This window comes from Mytilus californianus, unplaced genomic scaffold, assembly GCF_021869535.1.
Source record: "Mytilus californianus isolate M0D057914Y unplaced genomic scaffold, xbMytCali1.0.p SCAF_2, whole genome shotgun sequence".
NCBI classification, from domain to species: Eukaryota; Metazoa; Mollusca; class Bivalvia; order Mytilida; family Mytilidae; genus Mytilus; species Mytilus californianus.
This window is the reverse complement of record NW_026262668.1, coordinates 11,968,319-11,981,412: the sequence shown is the minus strand read 5'-3', so window position 1 is coordinate 11,981,412 and position 13,094 is coordinate 11,968,319. Positions and strand designations below refer to the sequence as shown.

The window sequence follows — 13,094 nt, the reverse complement described above, 5'->3', positions numbered from 1 at the left end:
AGGTTCAAAAAATGATGTATTTAACTATTGCAATTTTACCATTACTATCTAAGATCCTAGAGCGACACGTAAAAACTCATTTGATGAATTTTCTAAACAAATATAATCTATTGTATGTCATGCAATCAGGCTTTCGTGCACACCATTCCTGTCAAACTGCTATGACGTCTTTGTTAGATAAATGGTTAAAAGCCATTGACGAAGGAAATTTAGTAAGGGCAGTATTTTTGGATCTGTGTAAAACTTTTTTTTTTTTTTTTTGTGTAAATCCATTAATGGCCAACATATTAATGAAAGTCACTGTGAAAAAGTCCTTGGTATTTTTGTTGACGCCACTCTTTCTTGGTATGATCAAATTAATCATATAATCAAAAAAGTTAATTCTTCATTAGCCTTATTAAAAAGAATCAAGAAATACTTGAATCATAATGCACGAATTCTATTTTACAATGCGTATATTCTTCCACATTTGGATTACTGTTGTTCAGTATGGGGAAACTGTAACAAGTTTTTAGTTGGCAGTTTACTAAAATTGCAAAAAAAGGGCAGCTAGAATTATTTAAAACGAACACGATATTCGTAAACCATCTATTGAACTATTTAAGGATTCTTGAATTATTCCCGTTACCAAGAAAAATACTTTACCACAAGTCATTATTAATGTATAAATCAAAACATGAACTTGCACCAAAATATTTATCAAATCTTATTGTGCCTACAAATAGTAAACAATCGTACAAAACTCGACTTTCATCATCAGATAATTTTATTGTCCCTAAATCAAAAACAGAATTATACAAATCAAGTTTTTCTTTTAGTGGTCCAAAAGTGTGGAATTCACTATCCAGTGAAATTAAAAAATCAAAAACTATATCTGCATTCAAATTTTAAAAGTGTGAAATTTATAAGGTAAGCAACTGTGTATACTACAGGTGTTTTTGTTTTTGTTTTTTGGTGTTTGTTATATTTGTGTATATATACATCTATTGTTTATATGTGTGTAATAGTAGATTAATGTTTTATTCATGTAGTTTATATTGAATGTAGAGAGCCTTATTGAAAATTGGTTTAATCCAAATGAGTTACTCTCTTTAAATAAAGATATTATTATTATTATTATTATTATTATTATTATTATTGCTTTGTTTTCGTGTCTCCAGTGTTGGTTATTGGTTTTTGGAGGTGGGATTACCCTATTAGCGCGTGTGAACCCGTTTTTGCGCTCGACTGATACCCTGTTACTTATTCGTTCGTTATTCGCTTTTATACATTTCATCTTTTAAATGTTTTCTTTTCTTTTCTTGTCTCTTGTGATAGTTCTTGGTCCGAAGAGGTGAAATTACACTATTAGCGCGTGTGTACCCGTTTTTGCGCTCGACTGATACCCTGTCACTTATTCGTTCCTTATTCTCTTTTTATACGTTGCATCAATTTTTTCTTTTCATTTCTTTTTTTTGTTTCTGGTGCTAGGTCATCTTTCGTAGAGGTAAAATTACCTTTCAAGCGCTCATGTTACCGTTTTTGCGCTGGACTGATACCCTGTTACTTATTCGTTCCTTATTTGCCGTTTATAATTTGCATCTTTTTAATGTTTTATTTTCGTGACTCCGGTGTTGGTTCTGGGTTCTTAGAGGTGATATTACCCTATTATTGCATGTGTACCCGGTTCCGCGCTATAATGATACCCTGTTACCCTATACATCGCACCTTTTTAATGCTTTATAAAAAGCGAATAAAGAACGAATAAATAACAAGATTTCAGTCGCGCGCAGAAACGGGTACCTAAGCGCTTTAAGGGTAATTTCACCTCTACGAATCACGAACTAACACCATAGACAAAAAAAAAAGAAAGCATTTAAAGGATGCAACTTATAAAATGCGAATAAGAAACGAATAAGTAACAAGGTATCATTACAGCGCGGAACCGGGTACACATGCGATAATAGGATAATATCACCCCTAAGAACCAAGAACCAACACCGGAGTCACGAAAATAAAACATTAAAAAGGTGCAACGTATAAACAGCGAATAAGGAACGAATAAGTAACAGGATACCAGTCCAGCACAAAAACGGTAAAATGCGTGCTTAAAAGGCAATTTCACCTCACGAACAATGACCTAGCACAAGAAACAAAAAAAGAAATAAAAAGAAAAACATTAAAAAATTGATATAACGTATAAAAAGGCGAATAAGGAACGAATTAGTAACAGGGTATCAGTCGAGCGCAAAAACGGGTACACACGAGCTAATAGTGCAATTTCACCACTTCGAACCAAGAACTATCACCAGAGACAAGAAAAGAAAAGAAAACATTTAAAAGATGAAATCTACAAAAAGCGAATAAGGAACGAATAAGTAACGAATACGTAACAGGGTATCAGTCCAGCGCTGAAACGGTGACATGCGCGCTTAAAGGGTAATTTTACCTCTACGAACCACGAACTAACACCAGAGACAAAAAAAAAGAAAAGAAAGAAAGCATACAACGGTGCAACGTATAAAAAGCGAATAAGTAACAGGGTATCAGTCATGCGCAAAAACGGGTACATATACGTAAATAGGGTTATTTCACGTCTTCGAACCCAGAACTAAGACCAGAGACTAGAAAATAGAGCATTTAAAAATGAAACGTATAAAAATCGAAAAAGGAACAAATAAGTAGCGAATAAGTAACAGGGTAGCAGTCGACCGCGGAGTCGGGTACATACGCGCACACAGGGTAATTTAAACTCACCGAACCCATAGCTAACATCAGAGACAAGAAAATAATAGAAAAGAAAGAATTTAAGTGCCAATCTGCCTAAGAATCAGGCAGTGGTGAAAACATGACAAACAAAAACCCACTCATGTTGACATTAATTTATGTTCAAATTGTATAATGATCCTGTTCTGGTAATTCAAGATATAATTTGGTTTCAAAATTGCCTGATTCTTACAAAGACTGGCACTTAAAAGTTGCATCGTATAAAAGGTGATTAAGGAACGAATAAGTAGCGAATATGTAACAAGATATCAGTCGAGCGATTACAGGGTAATGTCGCCTTTACGTACCAATAATTAACATCAGGGATTAAAAAAGAAACGAAAAAATCATTAAAAAGGAGCAACATATTAAAATATAATAAGTTGCAGGTATCAATCGGGCGTGGAAGCGGGTACATTCGCGCTGACAGGTTAATTTTACCTCCTCGAACCAATATCTTACCTCATAGTAAAAAAAAGAAAAGAATAGTAAGGGGGCAACATATCAAAAATCTAAGGAAAGAATAAGGAATAAAGTAACGAATAAGGAATAAGTAACGAAAAAGGAATAAGGAATAAGTAACGAATAAGGAATACGTTACGAACTTGACGACTCTTTCTATGGGCATGTACAATTTTAACATGTATCTTCTATGGGTCGACATGCACTTCTACTGTTAGTTCGGTACAATCAATATACAATATTAGGTCAAAGTCAGAAAAATATAAACTTTTTTGTATGAGGCTGAGAAACTGGGGAAGGGCGAGGTTGTGTGCCGAATACAAAAAAGTTTATAATTTTACGACATTGACCTTATATTGTTTTTATACTGCAACTTAAATTATTACATTGATAGCTATTTAAATTGTAACACAAATGTCAAACTTATTTTCATCCCTTAATGAACCCCTGTTTGTAGAGAAAGTGTTCCATGATGAAATTGACATTGCACAAAATATAGCTGTGTTACTATATTTAGGAAATAAACACAACTAGTTGCAGGATAAAACAGCTGTAATTCCTTAGAAGCGGCGCATATCCAAAATTGTCAACCATACAAATGTATTTCACGTCGGACTGCGCCTTTTAGCTTTATTCAAACCTTCTATGGGTCATTATTGCATATACTCAAAGAAAAAGTATTGTAACATATGAAAATTAATATTACTTTAAAATGCATCAAACTTGTTAAAATCTAACACTTCGTGTAATTTACACTTCGATTTTCTGACACCTATTTGAACTAATAATCGGAAGTTAAAATGATGTATAGGACCGGTTAAAATTGTGTATTCGCCGGTTTTCCGTATTAGACGTATTAAATGGACAATTTATAATGTATTATGGGTCATTCATTGGTTAATAATAGGTTTTACCTCTCGTGAAAATTTGATATCGCTTGATATCGCTCGTTTATTATCATATTGAAATAAAGGTAACTCGAGTTGATATCAAGCGCGCGCGATTTCAAATTCTCACTCGTTAAAACTATTGTATAAATATCCGCTACGTTTGATTATAGTTGTCATTTTATTTGTACAAATTCCTGATTGTTGACAGAGAATACATCATCATAATATATATGATCTGCAGGTATTGTTGAAATATCTGGTAAAACGGTGTTTCGTTGGGTCTAATATTACATGTCGATGTCCGGAAGAAATGTATACTCTAGCAACAGTTCTAAAGACGAAATAAAGCTGCCACAGACTCAGTAAAAGATCACGAAATAAGTTAGTATCATGCAGAACTTTACTGAATCATGAAAATAAGGTCATGGGGAATAGACATTAGTCGAAAACGTCGAAGAATATGGCAACTGAATTCAATATCAAGAAAATCCAATGATATACTTTCTGAAATATATAGCTTCCTACCAATATATAAATATTTAACGTTAAATATTTAGCATTTAGTAGTCTACATTCTGCTGCAATGAGACAATGAAACGTTCTAGAATTCAATACCAAAAACCAACAAAAGTCGAAATAAAATAGAATCGACTTTTCCTTTTGAAATTACTTTCTTATTTTTACTACAATAACATAATTTATAAATAAAAAATGTAGTCACTGTGTATATTTCAATCATACAGATATCAAAGTAATTAAACGTCTCTTTAGTACTACCTTGAAAACGTCTGGGGAACAGAAACTCGTAAATTATCTATCTAATAAGGCAAAACCTACCTCTTCTTTCGTTTATATATCTGTTTACAAACAAATCGGGACGATCGGAAAAAACAGCATCTCTCTCGACAAACGCCTCTTTCAAATTGTCTAGTCCACAAATAACAATTACCCATTTAGTTCCGAGTGACAAACTGAAAATATCTCCAAATTCTTTTCTCCAATCCCGAAATGCACCAACTAACGTCTTATGTCCGACAGTACGCATGTTTCCAATGATAGGATAAAATTTGGGACCAGGAGGAAGATCGTGCGGTCTTCTCCAGCGGAGTACAGTGTAACACAAAGATACAATAAGAATTAATAACGCAGATACATAATATGTTGGTTGTATACACTGAAGAAATACGGAAATAACCTTCATCTTACTAACACAAAATCATGATTCGAAATGTAGTTAAAAACATTGTTGTGCGTTAGGTTTACGGAAATTATTGTAGAGTGAACACGTGTGTCTATCGTTCTCATTTGTGTCCTTGACGCTCACACTGTTGTGTGTAGGGTTCATTTAAATATACGCATTATAAATGTATAAATGTACTTCAAATTTATTTGTAAACATCTTTTTTGTTAAAAACATATTTTGCTCTGATTCAGTGTGCATCTGTTATGCATTATAAGGTAACTAGTGCATGTGTACCTATAAAAAAGAGGCATTGAGAGAAATATTGATTTAAATTTGGCATCGAGTGCAAGCAGCGTTCTTTTCAAATGTACTGAAATGATTCAAAGTACTTCAATTCTTGTCATAACAATCCATGAGTCAACTTATCATAATGAAATATTACATCTTTTTTTTTTTTTAATAATATTGCATAATTTAGCAAAAGTATTAAATATATGATTAAAACAATGAGAATCTATGCTAAAATGCTAAGTAGAAAAGTTGTATAAAATGTTGATTGACTGATTGATTTCTTGATTGTTGTTTGCTAAATATGCAGCGTAAAATATTTCATTCATATCCAATACGTAAACAAAATAATTATCTGAATCAAAGGAAGGGAAGAGCAAACTGTTTTGCCAAACCATTAATATTGCGATAATCCAAGCAAAGACGAATGTCATGATCAAGTTAATCAGACATGAAAGTCAATAAAACACCGAATTTTGTTTGATGCCCATACTAATTTAATTTCTCGTCAGTGGTGCTCACAGTCACCAAAAACAGGAAATCCGAAAGTATTTACAAAAATTAAAAAAAAACCAAAAGAATAACATCAAAATGAAGCAACGGCTAGTAGGGATACCTTTGCATTTAAATGTAAACCTTAAAATTTACTCAAGTACCTGCTTTTTGAAAAAATTAAATGGATATTTCTTAATTTTCATTATCAAATTAAGATCATGACAGTATACGAACTAGTTATGTGACAAACGCTGTGAATATTACACAAACATTATATTCACATACAGTCGATCATCTTCGGTTTAAGTATGGCAACATTAAAAACAAGTTGCTTCTTTAAATAAAGAAAAGCAAGACGTGAACCCAATGCCGCTGACTGGTCACCAAAAAATTGTTGCTGAATATTTTAGCTTTTCATTTGAAATAATTGACTGTGACAAGAATAAGGTAATGATGATGTTAAAACACCTTTCTGAAAATATGCATTTGTTTGCAGATTAGTACCAAAAAAAAAACAATTAAAACCCTGTTGGATTTTGGTTGTAAATAGAAAAGTGTGTACAGCTAACATTTGAATTTACATTCTAAGACTTGACCATCTTATTTAATTACTTGGGAGTGTACATATTTCTTTCTTCGTGTTTAATATACAAATTCCTAATCCTATTGCAATTTCAAGTTCCTGCAAACCGGATGTCTAAAGCAAATCGATATATAAATTACAGCACTCAGTTTGCTTTATAATCTGGATGAATTTATTTTATCTTTCATATCTTCATGTTTGTTTCCTGGATGTCTTCAATTATATTCTTATACTCGTAGTTGTGTATATAGAGAAATCGTAAGTCTAATTTCCATGTGAAGTATAATTATGTGTCATACAAATTATTATGTTTCGTATTTTGTTCTTAAGAGTAACACACCAGCTTCTTTAGGACCTCTTATATACTGACAATTATTTTACAAGAAAAACTTAGTTTTTAAGTACATTGTATATCTTGTTTTCAGAAGTTTTATGAATACCCGGACATGCTCTCAATGGAACCAATTTATATAAAAAGATACTAAAGCATCTGGATTTGACATGTTAAATCCAAGGTTATTAAAAGAAGCTTCATCGGTTATAAAATATCCTCTTTGCAAATTATTTAATATGTCGTTAAGGAAAGCTGAATTTCCGAGTCAATGGAAAAAAGCTCATGTCATACCTGTCCTTAAAAATAGTTCACCAAACGAGGTTAAAAATTACCGACCTATCTCTCTTCTTAGTATCTTATCAAAATGCATGGAACGCTGTATTTATAAACATATTTGTAATTACTTAAGACAGAATAATATTCTAACGCAAAACCAGTCCGGCTTCACCAGGGGGGACTCTGCTGTAAATCAGTTATTAGATATTTCGAATGATTTTGGAAAAGCTTTGGATAGTGGCAAAGAAATACGTGTTGAGTTCAGTGGCATAAGTAAGGCATTTGATAGAGTTGGGCATAATGGTCTTCTCATTAAATTACAGAGATATGGTATATCTGGAAACTTACTTAAATGGATAGAAAATTATTTGAATGGAAGGTCTCAAAGAGCAGTTATAAATGGTTCAAATTCTGACTGGTTGTCCACTAATGCTTGTGTTCCACAAGGTTCTATATCAGGTCCTCTTATGTTTTTTGGTATTTATTAATGACATAGTCACTGATATCAAAGCTCAAATTAAGCTTTTTGCTAACGATACAAGTCTATATTTAACTGTTGATAATCCAGTAGGAGCTGCCGAAATTCTCAATAGCGATTTGAACAAAATTCACGAAAGGTCCCAGAAATGGCTTGTAAAATTCAACCATAAGAAAACTGATACCATGATTATTTCCCGTAAAAATGCAAAACTTTATCACCCACCTTTAAAAATGAATAACGAAGAATTACACGTAGTCGAAAAGCACAAGCATTTAGTATTATTTTCTAATAATGGTTCATGGAATGTACATGTTGATTATATTGTACAGAAATCTTACAAAAGACTTAATATTTTAAGGAAAATAAAACACACTTTAGACAGAATGACCTTGGAAAAAATATATATATCGTTTATAAGACCTATCATTGAATATGCTGATATTATCTGGGATTCAGGAAATCAAACTTTAATGGATAAACTCGAAAACATCCAGTTGGACGCCGCTCGTATAGTTACAGGGGGCCAAACTCACAAGTACTTCGATGTTATATAAAGAAACCTAATGGGAGAAACTTTCAGATCGAAGAAGTAATCACAAATTAATACTGCTTCATAAAATTGTTAATAACAAAACCCCAAAATATTTGCAAGAGTTATTGCCTGGATATGTCAGTGGTCGACACGACCACAGTACAAGACAAAGTAATAATCTATTAGAGGTGAAAACCCGTACAAAACTTTACTCACATTATTATCTTCCGTCTTCCATCAAATTATGGAATCATCCACCATTAAGTGTAAGAAATTGTGAATCGCTCTCTATATTTAAGAAACATATTTGTAATCAGAACGATCGAGTCCCTTTATACTTTTATGCTGGATGTCGAAAAGGCCAAATCCTTCATTCGCGACTAAGAATGAATAGTAGTTCCTTAAACTGTCACTTGTTTCCAAGAAACTTAGTTTCTTCTCCTCACTGTCGCTGTGGTGACCTGGAAACTAATTCACATTTTTTATTATTTTGTCCATTATATTCGGACATAAGACAAAAAATGATAATATCATTTGGAAACCTACAATTAACAGTACCAATGGTCACCGAATAACTATTAAACGGCTCAAATATGATTTCAATTGAAGAAAACATTAGTTTATTTCTCATGGTACAAAGGTTTATTATTAAATCTAAAAGGTTTACAAACTAATAACTCACACAACATACCTGTAAGCATTTCATCTTATCAGTTGCATTTTTCTTTTCTTCTTCAGTTCATTATGTTATGTAACTCAACTGACATTATCAATATTTTTATTATGTAACAGAGCATGTATTTTTAATTTATTTGAGTACATTGTATCTGATTTATAACAAGGAGACAGATTGACATAAGCACTTGTTGCTTGTTTCTGAATCGTTTTGTGAATTTAAATATATACTGTAATTGTATAATTCATAATAAAATATTGTTTACACTAAAAGATACTAGAAAAAACCCGCGCTAGCTGGGAATGAAGACTACTTTGAATGTTTATGGTGATACACAGCTTGGGTTGGTGTTTCTCAAACTGTTTTATGCACTGATGCATTATATTTTTATTAGTTTGTCGGTTCTTCTTCCATAGAAGTTTGAACGTCTAATTAGTAGCTTCTGTCTCGGTGTTACATTTTTTTATCGAAAGGTGCGAGTCAAGTTCTGTCTCTGTGTGATACGGGTGCTCCAAGAAGGGAGGAAATAACTCAGAGAAGAAGAAGACAATCTAGAGCTCTCTGATGATTTAAAACATTTCTTCAGTGGTTAGAGTTTGTAGTATTATTTTTTTTTTGAATGGTGCGAGTACTGTCTCTGTGTGACACGGGAGGAATTTACTAAGAGAAGAAGAAAACAATCTAATGATTAAACACTTTTCTTCGAGTTTGTTATATTTCTTTTATTTTTGAGTGGTGCGAGTTTGATAAAGTGATGCAAGTTGAAATAATTAGTGAGAGTGTTTGAGTGGTGCGAGTTGGCTGTGGGCCGAGTTGTCGGGCAGTACGTCGACTGAGCATGCGCGAAAGCATATAAGACACGGATCGATAACAGTCTCCAAATTTGGATATTTTCTCAAAAATTGGCGTTTTCTGTGGAAAAAAGATTGTTTGAAAGACAAATAGGAAGTACAAAACACTACATGTATACGTCATATCACAAATATTTCCGACTTTGTATGGTTTCAGAGGAGTTGCGGCTCAATGAAATCGGTCGCTTCCTTTAGTGGTATACTGAGATGTTTGGTAAAAGTCAATTAACTAATCATAGATACCAGGATTAAAATTTTGTGCACCAGACGCACATTACGTCTACAGTAGACTCACCAGTGACGCTTTAATCGAAAAAGTTAAAAAAGGCCAAATAAAGAGCATTGGAGCCCCAACTGAATTCCAAAAGGTTTTGCCAATTACAGCTAAGTTAACCTATTCCTGGGTTAGAAAATCTTTAGTATTTCGAAAATTTCAAAGTTTATAATTGGACAAACATTAAAAAAAAAAGAAATGAAAAACATCTAGAGGTCAGAATACCTTAATGATGTCAAGCTCTTCTTGTCGTGTCCTAAATTTAGTTTAAGAAATGCAAAAATTTACATACCGTGAGTGAACTTAATATTTATAGATGCACTTGCTTTTCTTGCGCAAGAAACAGTATTGATTGGTTGATTGACTGTTGTTTACTAAACGTCCAGTGGCAAATGTTCATGTATGTTCAGCACGAGAACAAATTAACAATAAATACAATAGGTAGATCATGTCATTGAAGCCGTCCGGGATGAAGGTCGCGGAAATTGTGGACTGCCACTAGAAATGAGGTTATATTGGATAGGAACAGATATTGTGACCTGCAGCAGGCCATCTATGAATCCTGTAATAGTTGTTGCATGTTTCTTATCGTGTATGTTTTGTCAAAAGGCAAATAGGTTGTGATTTTTTACTGTAATTTAGTCTTAACTTTTTTTAACTTTCAGATCTACAAACAAACTTTGATTGTTGAAATATACAATGTCACGTGGAAACCTAAGCATAGAGGGACCATATCAAGGATATAGATAACTTCCTGTATAAATGATCAAAAATTTTCGAGAAATTCCAACAATCTTGTTTCCGAGGATATCTGAATGGTCCATAGAAGCATCCAAAACATGCCAATTTATAGCCGTTAGGGGGTTCACGCAAAAAGTTACAAGCTATATCTATAGGTACCATAAGGCGCAACGATCATTGTTGGCGTACAAAATTTTAATCCTGGTATCTATGATGAGTTTATTTTCGATATATGATTACAAAATCCAAATGAACATTATGTGAATTCAGTATACAGACAATCTGCATAATACATAAATTCCTTTTAACCAAGAGCAAAACATAAAACTATCTTAAATCTTTCATGTAGTGGCAAAATCTTTTGTAAAACAATCAATCTGGTTCACTACTATTGTGTTTAAAACAATGGAAATAATTGAATAACGATGATTTAATACGCATATCACAAATACATACACCAGTAACCCGTTGAGACACCAACATCAGACCAACATAAGGTATTCAACAATAGAGACATGTATATGATGTATGTCATTGACATCCAACTCCATTAATAACAAAATAATAAAATATGACTAATAAGGTTCCTGATTTGATTCAAGCACGATTATTTGAAGGGGTTAAACTAGTTCTTTTTTTCTTATTTGTTTGGATTATTTTTTCTTTATGGGGGGTTTGATGGAGGTTAGGGAGGGGTAACACTGTGGCATTTTATGTACAAGCGCAACAATAATACACAATAATGTATCAAAGGATGCCCACAAGTGCTTAAAGCAAGAAATTTCCCGTTGATATGAAATCATACTGTCCTAAACTGTGATATCGAAGGTTGTAGTTCGGAATACCTCAGAATTAAGAGGCAACATGCAGTAGTTTGCCGATTAAAATAAACTTTATTTGGTTTATAAAATTACATAGGAAAATACTAATCCTAGTGAAATCACAGATGGACTGAGACCGGTTCCGTTTACATGGTAAGCGTCTTCTGATAAATCGATTTTAGGGTATACTTTAAATCAGAGCTATACATGGTGCGAGATTTAAAAGATTTCATAAGTTTGATTAATGCAAATTTCATAAAAAAAACTATATCTGTATTTCCATGAGAGTACCGATGCAACTGGACTGCTAATACGCTTTAGAGTGTACCTTGAGGTTAACAACAATCACTATATTATCTCACCAAAACATGTTTGAATTCGGTTATATGATAAAACAAGATTCGAGCGTCACTGGTGAGTCTCATGTAGACGAAATGCGCAACTGACGTACCAAATTATAAGCGAGTTTGTTTATATACAACAAGACCAATACCGTGTAGGAACTGCGTAGCACGTAGCTGTTTTGATTAATGGTTTCAGTGCCATAAACATTTCAAAGTTCTCAAATATAAGACTTAAGTTAACTACCATAGGTCTAACCAATCAAAACGCATAACTATAGTAGTTTTCATTGTAAAGTTAAGTAAATTCACAGACTTAAAGTGGTTTATTTTTCGAGCACTACACGGAACCAGATATGATTAATTGTAGAAATATCCATATGGGTAATGTTGTTTTTTCCAAGTGATCTGTAATGCACATTGCGATTCCTTCATCAAACAATCGATTCAATGAGAAGACTAGCAGATTACCATTAGTTTTTGTCGAGCCTGCGACTTTTGTCCCAGAAAGCGAGACATAGGGATAGTGGTCCGGCGGCGTTAACTAACCACTTAAAAGCTTAATATTTCTAAAGGTAGAAGACCTGGATGCTTCTTTGTATATAGATGATTCATGATATGAAGTTTCCGTCTGTCATATGTCCATTGTCCTTGACCTCGTTTTCATGGTTCAGTGACTGATTGAAAAAAAGTTAAGATTTTTTGTAATGTTAATTTCTGTCTTATTATGAGTAATAGAACTATATCTGGTATGTGCATACCTTGCAAGGTCTTCATTCCTGTCAGACAGTTTACACTTGACCTCGAACTCATTTCATGGATCAGTAAACAAGATAAGTTTTCGTGGTCAAGGCCATATCTCAGATACTATAAGCAATAGGTCTACTATATTTGGTGTATTGGAGAATTGTAAGGTGTGCATATTCGACTGGCAGGTGTCATCTGACCTTGACATCATTTGTATGGTTCAGCGGTCAAAGTTAATTTTTTGTGGTTTTGTCTATTTTTCTAATACTGTATGCAATAGGTCTACTATATTTAGTGTATGGAAATATTTTACGATGTACATGTCAGCCCGGGAGGTTTTATTTGACCTTGACCTCATTTTCACGTTTAAATTC

General features: G+C 33.1%; 1 protein-coding gene across 8 annotated transcripts in view; it reads right to left on the bottom strand.

Moving 5' to 3' along the window:
* The window catches only part of LOC127729232 (cytochrome P450 2J4-like), a 37,293-nt gene extending 31,884 nt beyond the window's left edge, over positions 1–5,409 (bottom strand). For all 8 annotated transcript variants that reach the window (XM_052236965.1, XM_052236967.1, XM_052236971.1 and 5 more), the window contains exon 1: positions 4,935–5,409. In XM_052236965.1, coding sequence (XP_052092925.1) covers positions 4,935–5,298 — 364 coding nt within the window. In that variant the 5' untranslated portion in view covers positions 5,299–5,409. The remainder of the gene's footprint in view (positions 1–4,934) is intronic.
* Between the last annotated feature and the right edge of the window lie 7,685 nt (positions 5,410–13,094).